A 14300-nucleotide genomic window follows, 5' to 3' on the forward strand; every position below is an offset into this window, starting at 1 on the left:
ATCATAATTATTTATCATGTTAGGAACAAATCTGTTTTTATTACACTACTTTTAAACGAACATTTGTACAGTTTATTGTGCAAATTGAAGCTTTAAATAACAATTATATTAAAAACATAATAATAAAAAAAAAAAAATTAACCGAAGAATTTAAAATGTACCAAAGGCTAACGGAATAAAAACACTATTACAGAGTGCAGAGCCCGTATTTTAAATGTAAATATCGCAGATGATCAGGTTAATTTAATTGTGCCAACCATCGTGGCCATTAGCACATGATTTTTGTGTGGTGATGACCATGCAATTAGCACCTCTGTTCCATTCAATTCAACTTTATTTATATAGCACAAATTAAAACAACAGTCATCTTGAAGCACGATCAAAATATAAAATTTGTAGTGAAACGGACAAAAACCCAACAAATCCACATGAACAAGCATTAGCGGCGGTGAGAAGAAACAACTCCTTTTTAACAGGAAGGAATCTCCAGCAGAACCAGGTTCAGAGGTGGCAGCCATCTGTTGATTAACACAGACTTTTCCAGCCATTGGTGCAAATATATGCTAACCTCTCATCAAACACAAAATAAACTTTTCATATAAAGTATCAAAATATCAAACTTTTAGCATATTTGAGGGTTCCAGCAGACCCTGATGACCCTGAGTGCACGTAGGTGGACTATCAGCAGCATTTCTGATGTCTTGAACTAAGTTCTTACGACTACAAATATTTTTATAGACTTCGACTTGAAATACATATTTCTCAGCACTTCTGACATTTCCCGAAGTTTTTATTATTCATTTTCTGACTTTAAGATGGACAATGAGTGTTAATGCACATGTTAACTTTTCAGCTTTCAATCTCTGAACACACTGTATGCACGATACAAAGTATAATATTTCATGATGGGTAAAGCTCTCCTTTTTGGACATTTTTAGTTTTTGTACATCCACACAGGGATGGTTAAGTGTCAGTGTCAGCGGAAGGAGGAAAACTCTAGTTTTAATACAAATTACTCTTTTAATGCAAAATATGGTTTGGTTAGCTTCTGTTAATAGATGCTAAGTAATCAGATTAAAAGAAAACTGATTAATATTTGGTTATGCCACTCTCAAACGGAATAAATTGAGCTAAAAAGATTGAAATATACACTCCTTTTAACAATGTTTTTGCAACTAAGACCATCTACAGTACCCTCAATCAAAATGAAACTACTCCTGTTATGAATAAGTCTGTGTGCAATATCTAATATTCATAGAATTAGTGTTTCATTAGTTTATTATTAATATGGTAATCTGGGTACAGTAGGATTAAAACAAGACACACATGACTTTTTAATGATTTCAGAATCCTTTTATTTGAAATGTCAGTGTTCAAGAGAAAATAAAACAGCAATATAAATATTAGCATAAAAATAAGAGTGTAACACAGGGGTGAAGCAGGGGAAGGGGCTAAGCATTTGATAAGAAAGATAATACAGCAGGATAGAGTAGTATTAATTCAGCAGCAGACGGACATACACATATATAATATTTATAATAATTTGTTCATATGGACAGAAAGAGAATGAGAGGCATTCATTCACAAATGCACGAGATATAATCACCGCAAAAGAACAATACAGAAGGATAGAATTTTTTCCATGTTTTTTTTGTTTGTTTTTTTTTTTTTACAGGTTGATGAAAGATAGAGAGAGAAAATAAACACAAAAATATGCTCAACACGTACAACAAGTTAACTAGCCTACGCGTGTCACGTTGTTTACTTGTCTAAAGTTATCTTAATTTGCTTATTTACACTGAAAAGTTAGTTGGCTTTCATGGTGCTTAGTTACTACATTGCAACACAAACTGTTGAAGAACATTGCAAATCTTTATTCATGGTTTTTAAAAACTGTGGTTTATCTTCTTTTTTTATTTTCCTTTTTTTTTCTTAAAAACAAAATGAAACACATTCCAGTAGTAAGCCATGTCTTGTGGAAGGGACTTTGCTTGTGTTGGACGTTGTCCCTCCCAACGTTACAAACACTGGCTCATACCATCGACAGGACTGGTGCTTATTTACAGTGGGGGAGGAGCCTCACAGTGGGGGAGGAGCGTTGGGTTTCCGTTGTTTCAAAGGAGGAAAGGAGATCTCAAAGGGCTCGTGAGTGTTATCTTCTCACCAACAGGGATGCCGTGCTCGGCTCTATTGACCTTTGCTTGGGTCAGTGCATTATAGAAATATTCAGGGGGTCAACAGAGGATCCTCTGTACATTCAGTGGGTGGAGCCACATCTGTTTATCACCTCCATTGATCCAACGGGTTCCACCTCAGGGTGTTAACCTCTCACTGCTCTCCTTTCACTCCCCCTGACACAGCCTGTGAGCTTTTCTCATCATGCAGATGTGTCCGCCAGAAAGACCGCAAACTAAAGACTTTCAATCTTAAACAAACAAAATCCTCCTCTATGCTACTCAATTATCACCTCCCAAACGGGGGAAAAAACAAGTTACTGCGTCACATCGAGAAGTTTCTTCAACACTTCAGGGTAGTGAAGGGAAATACTCCATTGAGACCCTACAGGACCATTAAAGTGTCTAGAAATTCCTAAGCACTTGAGTTTAGCACATCTACATGTTTCCCTACAGGTCAGAAGTGATTACTACCCCTACGTGGTCTCATCTTCACAATACGAACAGTGCATTTCTTTGTTTGGCTCTCAAAAAGGGCAGTGAGTGAGGAAGGACATAAGCTGGGTGTGAGGAGGGCGGGGTGTGGGTCACCTGGGTGCATGCTCAGGTCATAAAAATATTAGATGGATAAAATTTTACTCTGTGATTACAAAAGTAATTTTATGTTTTGTCTCAAGTAAATGCCACATGTGAAGTATTTGACCTGCGATTGGATGAAGGATTAGATTCAGGTTTTCCTCCATTCTGCGTAGTTTTCATCTTTATACGAGTATATGAGTTTTGAGCCTTAAAGAACATGCAGAAGAGTCAGTGGCAGCCTGTGCTCTGGCCCTGCAAGACTGACACTAAAAGAATCTATCGGACGGTGACTTTACATCTTCCTTTCCATCAGAGGGAAAGCACACAATAAATCGAACATAGTAGATATTAACATTTCATTTCTGAATACATGACTGTCACCAGGGTTTCTAAGCTGAATCTCTTTAGTGTTTTTGTTTAGCAAATCAAAAGAAAAACTGGGAGGCAGGAGTGTAACCCCCCACACCCAGCCATTATATCCACTGACACCATTTATGTGAACAATACTAGACCTTTATCACAGCACAGATAGAAACACTAACAGCCTTCAACACATTCAGATCCTCTGAGACACTTTCAAAGAACCATCAATAAAGTCTCAAAAAGCAGTGGGATACGTGATTGTGGGTGTGGGGGGTTCAACTTTCATTAGATGGAGCTGGGCTTCATCCCTCCATCATCTCTCTGCATCCAGATCTACTTCTTCTCCTTCTTTGTGGACTTCTTCTTGGAAGCGGGGGTCTGGGCAGCCTTGGGGGGTTCGGCCTGGGCGCCGGCCTGAGGTGGGGGCAGCGCCTGCTGGGCCGTGGCCTGCTGCTGCTGCTGCTGCTGCTGCGGGTTGGAGGTGAGCGTGGCCGTGCTTCCAGGGATGTAGACGTTCTGGCGATAGTCGGGGACGTGCTGCAGGGTGAACTGGGGGCTGTAGCGGGTGCTCAGACCCATCGTGCCGGGCCCAAGGGTGGCCGTAGCCTCGCTCACTTCTGGTGGAAAGAGAGACAGAGTGGGGGGCAATGAGGGGTGAGGAGGGAGCGGACAGGAAGATGAAATTTGTTAGAAAAGCTTTTGAAAGTTTTAGTACAACGGTGTTACACAAATATATTGACTATTATTATAAGAGAGACATGAGCAAAAACAGAGATTCTCAATTGATTTGGCTCCGAGATCAAACCCTTAAAACAGCTGTGACCCCAATCTAGTTTCAACAAATGGTCACACAACAATACTTTCGATATACCTGTAAGTGTGACATTTTGTTGGTTTTTCCTGAGAAAAATTAATGATTATCATGTTTTCATACCAAAACTTAAAACAAGTCAATCAAAAATCAATTGAATATCAGTAGCAGGTACCAGATTACTGCCTACATAAACGAATCTTCAAAATAAAAGCACTTTTTATAGTTTACTTTCTTTGTCCTCACAAATGACCACAATCCAATGAAAACAAGTCCACGACCCACTTTGGGATCCTAACCCATCAGTTGAGAATCTCTGGGCTAAAAGAGTTAGAATAAGTGTGATTGTGTATCATAATAAAGTCAAGAAAGCCTAAAGACTAAACATTAGAAAGAAGAAAAGTAACTAAGGTATGATTATTAATATGATGAACTATTAAATAAAATCATGGTTGATCAATGAACACAACTGGGTTAGGGGTGAGTTAGTGATGGTAAACATGATATAACAGGATTCATGAGCTGCAGTGTGTTCCCCGTTGCTTTGAAATGAGCTGCTAAATAAAATAAAACATGGAGTTGAATTTAGTTGATTAAACTTCCAAAAATGTTGACTAATTTAAATCAAATATCTGTAGTGGTTTTTATGAGGCGATAACGTCTCCTTCACACTGTGACTTTGTGCTTTTGGCAGGCCTTCCCTGATCGTTTATGACGGAGCTGCTCCATTCTTAACTCTTCCACATTCCGCATTGCAGAGACAGAGACAGAGACCCACAGTCCCCCTCCCCCCTCTTGTCATGCACCTAAGACTATATAAACACACACGTATTAAATTAGTCACACTAACTACCGTGCTTTTTTCTAAAGAGCAAAGGTGATGAAGGAAAACGTGCATCTTCTTTAGCCTTCTGTGGTTATCATCAACACAGTTTGTTCTCTCTCCATGTTCCCTTCTGTCAGTGGAAAACAATCCTCATAGAATCCAGCACAGAGTCCAATAAGAGAGGAATGTGTGTGGTGGAGTACTTAAAGCTGCAGTATGTCCGTTTTTTTTTTTTTTTTTTTTTACTTAATTTGGTCAATAATCTATAATCATCTTTGAGCATATTGTAATTCAAAATGTTCTGAGTGGAAACTGAACCTCTTTTTTTTTTCTTGGCCCTGTATAAGAGGTTTAGAAATCCAGGAACACTACGCAACCTTTCAGCCAATCAGAGATATTTTTACAAACATGAGCTGTTTTGGGGTGCTATTGAATGCCCGACTAAAGTCGATGCGCGTTCATGTAAGGCTGTGCTAATTAATCAAAATTCGATTACGATTTCAATTATTACACTCAATGATTACAAAAATAACGTAATCAATAAATAGATATAGATTATTTTACATATTTTTTTTTGCTAAATAAACAAAACTTCCACAATTTTGGAGCTCTACAAAGAATAAACCTTGGCAAACACCAATTATTGATACTCGTTTTGAGTTGTTTAATGTACATGCATGCAAGCTCCTCCGCCCCGCCCCTCTCAAAGCTAAAGCTAAAGCTAGCCTGCAGGCTAATACAAGGAAAAATGTTGCTAGCAATCTTAAAACATGGCAGGAGAAACACAAATTCTCTTATATGGGAACACTTTGGGTTTGATGATGAAGGCCTAGAGCAAAGACACATCATGTGCAAGAATTGTTTTGTTTTGTGCAAATGTGAACATACTAGATTTTAGTGTTTGAAGGATTTTATTTATGATTAAAGAATATATTTTACACTGTTCTGTAAAAAAAAAAAAAAAAAACTTTTTGGTTGACAAATAATCGTGATTTCAATTATGACTAAAGTAATCGTGATTATTATTTTTTCTATAATAGAGCAGTCCTACGTTCACGTCCTCTGTAATTAAGTACAATGGCAGTCAATCCAGCAGAAGTCCCCATCGCGGCGGTAGGCAAAACTATTACACCGTAAAACAAACAACATGGTGGAGCAACAGTCTAAAGTACCAAACATACTCGGGCAGGAAGGGCCATTCGGAGGTCCGCTTTGAGTTCTCGCGGATCCCAATAACTGCACAGGATCTGCCCCACATACTGGTTTCAGAGGGAGAGTCAGAACCGACGGGATAAATCAGGTGTAAACCTAAGAGAAGCTTATCCAAAGTGGAGAGAACAGACGCAATTCATTTTACAGTATGGATGCGCAAGTGGTGGTTGTCATTCAGCTCTGAGCTTAGATCACTGCCACCACCTCTGTGAGCTGTGTGGTGGGGGAGGAGCTGACACCAGCAGCCGCTGTTCAGGGCAGTAACTACAGAGTGGTACATGCATTCATGTCAGAGTCTCTAAAATGTCTGAAAATCTTCAATAATGCAAGATAAAGTCCCTGCATTTGTCACTAGTCTCTATTGAGAAAAAAGTTGCTAAGTGCTCCACACACGAGGATACCAGTAAGGGACGACAGGTTTCTAAACAAGGAGTCGAGGGTGGAGGGTGTTTTTTCTATACAAGTCTCACTATTCTCCATACTGCAGCTTTAAGTATAAAAATAATAGTGAGAAATACTAATTTTAGACTAGCTCCACATCATTTGCCATTTGTTCCTCTATCCGTTCAGTACAGCGTGTTTTAGCTGTCACTGTGTTTATTCCTGCTCAGCCTGCTTCCAGAGTTGATGTTATCCATGATTTTTCCATGTGAGAGTAAAGCCTAAAGATGAGTCACTATGTTATATAAGTGCTGCTTTAGCGCTTGTCCTTGTTGTTTATGACAAAACAATACGCGTGGGCTCATTGTTTTCAGTGAAAACACACGACACTGTCGTGTTATTAAATTCAACACAAGCAATGCGTTCCGTGCTTATTCCGTGGTTATTTCCGTGTCAAATAACCAGCTAACCCTGGTTATTTATCTGCACACATCCACCAAATAGAAACATCAATGCAGAGTTTATCAATGAGTGTGTCTGACTCACTGCCCTCCAACTACACAGGAAGTGTGACGACTAGATACAGTTTGGAATAGACTGAAGTGGTATCGGACTCACCGTTGGCAGCAGCCATGAGAGCCTGGAGCTGCTCAGCCTCAGTAGGGGGCTGGGGCCAGGGGCCGGTGCCCATGGCAACCTCAGGTCCTCCAGTTGCCCTGCAGAGAAATTGAGGAAAAGAGCAAATGTAAATAACATGTCGTTTGTCTTCTATAGGCAGTGTGGCTGTGTTTAAGTGTGACTGACTTGGCTTGTCAGTTGAGGATTTGTGATGTAAAAGCAAAGCAGCTGACAGTGAAGTACACAGCCTGAAGAGAACTGCGCTACATTTAGGAGGACGTATGCTTTACATAACAGGGTGTGTCTCAAACAAACACACACTCCGAAAGCAGCAAGTGTGTTTACATGATTACCTTAAAGCGGTCTCACACACACAGACACACACACACACACGCACACACACACGCTCTCCTTTATTACCACAAGCTCTGCGCTGACACGTAATTCTCATCAATTATTAAATAATCCCACCTTTACAGAACATGTCTGAGCGAACACACACACACACACACACACACACACACACACACACACACACACACACACACACACACACACACACACACACACACACAGCTAGGTATTTCCATATGGGCAAACGTCCTCTTCCACGGTGGCTTTTTGTATAGAAATTATTTACATGTGGGGAGAAAGCAGACCAGTGATCTTAGCTTTTATCTCTCTAACACAATAACCTCATCTTTGTCTCGTGACCGGAGGTCTTTTATTACTCTACATGAGGAATATCAAACTTATATTAGTTTTGGCGAAACATACGGCCAAGGTTTTTTTTTTGTTGTTTTTTTTTTTTTTCAAAATAACCATCAAAAAATCTTGGTGTTTTTTTTAAGACTGGAAAAAGAGGCACATTTAACAATACTGCATCATGGTCCAACAAATCTAGTCAATTACACTTCCTAAGGTGTAAAGCATTTAGTCACAGATATCTGGAAATCAACTATAATGCAATTACATAAATCCGTCAATGCAATCCACACAAAATCTTCTGAATTCTAGTGCGACACTGACACTGAGTTTGATACACCTGCTCTACATGATACCAGGCTAAACTGTCAATTAATATTATTATTCTATCAGTAGCAATATAAAATATAAAACTTCCTTAACCCATATAGCATTATCCTCCTTCCACACCCAAACAAAACAACATGTTACCCTGAAGCAGCTTAATACTGTAAACACACCGAATGGAATTTAGTGAATTACGAATAAATGATGGCAATTGACTTCCAAACAATGACTTTTGAAATGACACATTTTCCTCATCCTTGAGCTATTATTGGCTCCTGTTGTGCCTTTTTGGGTATTTTTTTTTTTGCATTTATTGAATCTAAGAACTAGAAATGAGAGCAAGTTTAAAGTTTGGCTCTCAGGTACACAATTTTTTGTTCGTTTTCGTTTTTTTTAAAAAATGTATAGAAAATAAAAGGAACTGGACAAAAACACTAGATTCTGACAGCACTGGTTTGTCTCTTAAACACCAACAGCAAGCATGCAGTCATGAAGTAAAATAAGGGGTCACTGCTCGTTTGGCTTTGCATGTTATTTCTGTAATCAATACCATTGTCTATTCTTATACTCATATATAATAGGTGGGCAACCACTTTCACGTCTGTGGTCAATTTAGAGGGCTTATTATTTTTACAACATGATGCATGTATGTCACAGCACGTGTTGAACCTGACTGCTGTTGTTTATCTCACTTCAGAGAACAGGAGCTGTTTTTACCAGAAATACAGTAAATCGTAATGAATCTAATCCTAGTAATAGCCTATCTTAAGCCTTAGAAGCCTATAGTTTAACCCTTAGCACAGGATATGTGTGTGTTGTAAACACACTGGAAGTCAGCAGTAAGATTCTTATCACCTAAACATTCAGTGAAATATTCTCTCTGCTCTTCATGCTGCAGTAAAAGTACAACGCAAAAGGAAAAAAGTGAATGTTAATGCTACACCTCGGCTCAGTTTGTGCACATGGTGCCAAATCACTCTGCCAAGACTGTGCAGCGGTTTTCAGTTCAGAGCTATCGTGGTTAGAGAAGCCAGCCAATCAGAGACATGCTTAAAGTGCTCGGTCAAACCAAGCAGGGCAGCCATTTTGTGTCTTTACACATCAGTGGAGATAAAAGCGAACGCCTCATTTGTGCTGAGTCAAAATCTCTGTAGTTATCGCATCCTGTGGCTGTGTTTGTATTTCCTGTGGTCAGGATCATAACTTCCTCGGGGAGAGACTGTGCGCTGTGGTCCGAGACGATTGCCTTGGTTTAGCCTCACAGGGATGTGTGTTATCTTACCAGCAACTTCACATCCCATGTTTTTTTTTTTATCAATAACACAGTCTATTCGTCTTGTTTTTAGGAGATTAGCATGTTAAACTATATTGTTGATCTTTGTTTTTGTTTGTTTTATCTGCATTTGACCTCAAGCATTCCACAGAAGCTGCTTTTAAATAACTTTTCAGCCACTGTGATGATGTCACGTTCACTGTATCTCAAGCCAGCTTTGTTTGACTTGCTACATTGGTCGCTCATAAACGTATACTTTGTAACTGGAAACAGCCTAGAGCTCCTATGTTTACAAGTTGGATTAAGGAAAACATATTTTTGACACCATTAGGAAAAAATTAGATGAAAAAGGATCCAATCTCCAAAAAAAATTTACGATGGATGGTATGGTCACCTTTTTTTGAAAGTTAATTGTGCGTTCTCCTTTAAGGAGGTACCAGCTTAGGCATCTAACGCAATATATCTATATACGTCTACTTTCCCCTGGACTTTGTGTTGCAGCAGTTGTGCCAATTAGAACTTGTGGCTTCAATCTCTGGTTTACTACTTTAATACTTTGTAATGTATGCCCTGTTCTATTGAAAAATTTAAATAAAGTTTGAAAAAAAAAAAAAAATATTATGGCTGTTTTCATTGTCTTTCACATAAAAAGCTGCATGAGGTGAAGCTGAGCTACAACCATCACAGACGCACATCAAAGGCAACAGTGTTTGCAGTGAGAACGTTTCCCAGTAGGTCTGGAACTGTAACGACTGTATGTACAGCACACATACAAAACACAGCAAATCTACAAAACACTGCACAAAGAAAACAAATCATAGGTGCCACGCTCCTTTCTATGCCACAGCAGGCATTGTGGCCTATGAACATGGATCAACAAACCCCATCAAACTTTCAGGGAGACTAACAGAAGCTATGGGTTAGGTACGTCTACACACAGCACAGCACTCAACTGCAGTGCACTAGTTTAAAGGTTTCAGTCTCCCTTTGTCCTCATCAGCTTGTTAAACCTGTGCTCAGATCACCTGCTGAGGACAAAGAGAGACTGTAAAGCTCCTGTAAGTCGGTACCTTGTCCCACTCTTCGGCGTCCATCGTATATGTGTACCGTATGGCATGTGGGGACTAAAAACACAACATGTTATACAGTCTGAAGGTTGGCGTTAAAGTGAAGACAATAATGAAAACGCTGACATTTGGCACAGGAGATGACAGTTTGTTTCTTCGCTAAAGCACATGAAACGTGTATAATGCTCGATATGTTTGGATAATCTGATGTTGTTGTGTTTGACGGACAAGCTTCATCCCTCAGGGACGCGACTCACAGAATGTGTTGTGCATTCACTGGTGTGTGAACTCAAGCTGAGCACCAACGTGCTTAACACAGATCATATAGTGCACCTTGAGTTCTGCAGGATTCTTATGTGTCAACTCTGGGCAACACAGAAGCCTATGAGATTAAGCACTGAGGATAAAAACACTGTCCCATCCCCCCCCCAGCTGGCTCTGGTCCTCGTCTCTCATCAGCAGCACTGATGCTGCGCAGGCTCTGCCTGTGCAGAGAGGAGCGAGTAGCTGCAGGAGGAGGGGGAGGGGGAGGTGGTGGATGGGGGAGCAGACAAAGGCTGCGGCAGCCATTTTAGAATGCAGCTCCAAAACAGCTAGGGATGCTTGATTCTGTTCTCTACTGAGCTGAGCTAAATGATGACCAAAAACACCGCAAGATTAGGATCTCACGCATTGACATTGTCACTGGGATTTTACAATCTGTAATGGTGACATCACGCCTCATCTTTTGTCATGCTTTGTCTTAAAGATTTAAGCAGCATCAGTTTATCTGTGTGTGTGTGTGTGTGTGTGTTTGTGTGCGTGTGTATGTGATGGATGTCACTTGACTCACCCGCTCGGCCCAGGTCTTTGTCCCTGTGTGAAGCGCCAGTCAGGGTTAGGAGGCTTTTGCTGTTGAGAAAAACAGAGGATACAACATGAATCGTGTGAATTATAACAAAAGTAGAGATGATGTGTGTGTGTGTAGGATGATGATTTGTAGCCGCTATACAAGCGTGTAGTGAAAACCTCAAATACTGTATCTGTATGATCAGGGAAGTATTGGTTATATTTTTAAAGAGGTGTGGGACAATCAAATGCTGCAGAAAAGCTTGAAAAACAAGGGAAAATGCAATAATTTGCATGTTTTTTTTATGGAAACAGTAAAGAATGATGCAGTGAAACCTGAGGGAGATTGATTCTCTAACTTTAAGATTCACTTATTCATTCATTTATTTTAATTGTGGTACTATTAAAAACTCCTGTGTTCATAGTCATTTTGGCCCACATCTGTTTGCATTAGTTTTTGACAACTTTTATCCTAACACTAGTTAATCATTCACACAAACTCACTCAAAGGTTAAAGTATTTTGTTAAGAAAAAAAAAAAGTAACGGAAAAATATGATGAAACGTCAGAATTTGGATAGTTCGATGGTCTGGAAACACTGACTTAGGTTAAATATACCAGCAACAGGTACAAAAAAGGACGTTTCCAAAAGTCTAAAACCTTCTTGTTTTTCTTTTATCATAGAAAAGCCTCTCTTTCCTCTTCTTATACCTGCTACTTCATTCTACAAGCCCATTCCACTCATGTCCATCCCTAGCATCGTCTCTCTTCAATCAATCTCTCCCTCTCTCTGGCTCTCTTGTTGTGCAGTGATGCGGTGAATAGACCACTGGCTCTACTCCAAATTCTGCCTCCTAATCGACACACGAGTTCCCTGGAGAGAAAGGCCAGCAGGACGAGGTGCTGCATTATTAAAAGAGATGTCCCACCCGGGGACTAAAGAAGAGAGAGCACTGGGAGCGAGAAGCTGCTCACAAATTCCGACACAAAGGAAAGAGTTCAAGGGTAAAATCCTTGATGGGGGCCATGATTCGATTACAGCCAAATAATGAATCAATTCACCAGTGAATGGTAACTTATTAAACACAAAACAGAGGAACAAAAAAAACTTTGGTGGAGTAGTGTTGTGTATCTTTGCAAAGGAAATGTGACTATTTCCTAAATGAAAGCAGAAAACAGAATGAAATGAATAGATTGAATGGATCAACTGTGCCAGCATGATAGCAAAACAGTGAGATTATGTTGGGATATTTAACTGTTTCAGGCATTGATATCTGTGATTCCTAGAACCTCAAAAAGATATAGACATAGAAGATGAAACTGTGAATGAAGACCTTGGTCAATGAAATGAACACAGTAGTATTTGTGAGCGTGGGCTGATGGTCTGATATCCAAGTAGACAGAAGCAGCAGAGAGAGAGAGAGAAAACTAACATTCACAGCAAGGCTCAGCATTCCAGCCTAGTGAGTCGCTCTCATAGCACACATTTACACACATGTCCAAGGTCAAATCCCTCTGCAACTGAGAATAAGAATGTTAAATTCATAGGGAACTTTTGCACTTTGCATCTGCTGAGGAACGAGGTCAAATTTTGAAGAAGGCAGATAAACCGGAGAATCTTAGGCGTTATGTGTCTGAGATGGTTTAGACAACAACAGGAAAAACAGAGCTGATGCCAGAATTAAAGGCTCACAGGAATGAGAATCAAATCAACTTCATGGAAATTCTGACACTCTACTTTTTTTTTTTTTTAAATTCAAAAGTCTCTTAAAACAATTGCTCTAGGAATGAGTTTATATGCTGTATGTGCATTTGCCTTGTTAAACATATAGTAAGAAAGAAAGAGGATCAGCCAAACTGATCTCTGTGGCCTGACTTCTCATCCCACACTGAGACCTGCTCAGTGTTTACATGCATTTCAACCCTTACACTCTCCAAGTCCACCCTAATATCTGTAATGTCACTATCCATGCAAATAAATCACAAACCAAAGCAAAAGACACAAAGAAAGCCACTGGTTCCAGCTACATTTCCATCTCACAGACTGGTTGCTCGTGCCTGTGCTCACCCATTCCTAATGTCTGTGGCCTGTGCCGTCTGTCGCCGTGGCTCATGTGCACGAAGCCACCATTCTTCTGTGGTTATTCGCCTCTCTATCTCTCGTTCCCGCTCCCCACGTGTCACTGGAGCAGAGCAACAGATGGTACTCTGCTGACCTCAGGCATAACCCATTTCAGGATATACAGTCATGTGATTGCAAACAGGAAAAATTACGACGAGTTGTGATTCCCATTATCATTCAGCTCACAGAACCTCCCTTTCATTGAATCGTCAAACACTGACTATCTGACGCTGTAAAAACCTGTTAAGCCACTAATGTGAAGAAACTTCTATTACATCTGTTAAAGGAAATGAAGATAGACCGAAGGTGGTGTAGAAAAGCTATACAATGACAGTAAAAGAGAGTAAATAAGCTTTGCTTGTATGATTCACAGCCATGGAACCAATCAGCAAAGGGTCAGAGGACAACAGGAAGTAGGGGGTTAGGCCGCTGACCTTTAGAATTCCTGTTATTCAGCTACTGCTTTAGTCATTGGTTCCCTGCCTCCACCCACCTTAGCATTTACTTCTGTGCTTCCTTTGCTTCACCCCATCCTTCCCTCTGTCATCCTATTTCCTCCCATCCAGCAGCCATTACACTAAGCGAGCTTTAAAGGATAGATTTGCATCTGCCGGCCACCTCCTCTCTATCTAAGCACTTGTATTTGCTCATTTTATTTTTGTCATCCAAACGCCTTTTCCTCTTCAGAATATTGTAGTCAACATATTGCTAAATCAGCATGTGAAAGAGCATCACTATATTTCCTTTTCCATTCTTTGAACATATAAATGTAACAACTCAACGTGAAATCTTCTGGACTCTGAACAAATGAAATATTGTTCAATCTAAACTCGTATGGTGAAAAAAACAACAAACCATTCAAATTACAGAGGAATAAAGTCAGGGTCAAAATCAAAGATTGTGTTCACAAATGAACTCTTCAGATGCAGATAGTGAAAATGAGGACGTGTGTCAGGGTTGGGGTCAATTACATTTTCAATGACCCATGTTCAATTACAATTACAGTGACCAATGT

The 14300-nt window shown here is 39.9% G+C and overlaps 1 protein-coding gene across 22 annotated transcripts in view; it reads right to left on the bottom strand.

Moving 5' to 3' along the window:
- Window positions 1–1331: 1331 nt before the first annotated feature.
- Window positions 1332–14300, bottom strand: part of LOC114471230 (protocadherin gamma-C5-like) — a 252429-nt gene continuing 239460 nt past the window's right edge. For 10 of the 22 annotated variants that reach the window (XM_028459896.1, XM_028459899.1, XM_028459890.1 and 7 more), the window contains 4 exons: window positions 11169–11227; window positions 10340–10393; window positions 6965–7062; window positions 1332–3733 (listed from right to left, as the gene is read on the bottom strand). In XM_028459896.1, the coding sequence (XP_028315697.1) occupies window positions 3450–3733; window positions 6965–7062; window positions 10340–10393; window positions 11169–11227 (495 nt within the window). In that variant the 3' untranslated portion in view covers window positions 1332–3449. The remainder of the gene's footprint in view (window positions 3734–6964; window positions 7063–10339; window positions 10394–11168; window positions 11228–14300) is intronic. The other 12 variants (XM_028459902.1, XM_028459906.1, XM_028459900.1 and 9 more) reach the window with 5 other exon arrangements.

The sequence above is a fragment of the Gouania willdenowi genome, chromosome 10 (genome assembly GCF_900634775.1).
Source record: "Gouania willdenowi chromosome 10, fGouWil2.1, whole genome shotgun sequence".
Classification (NCBI taxonomy): Eukaryota; Metazoa; Chordata; class Actinopteri; order Blenniiformes; family Gobiesocidae; genus Gouania; species Gouania willdenowi.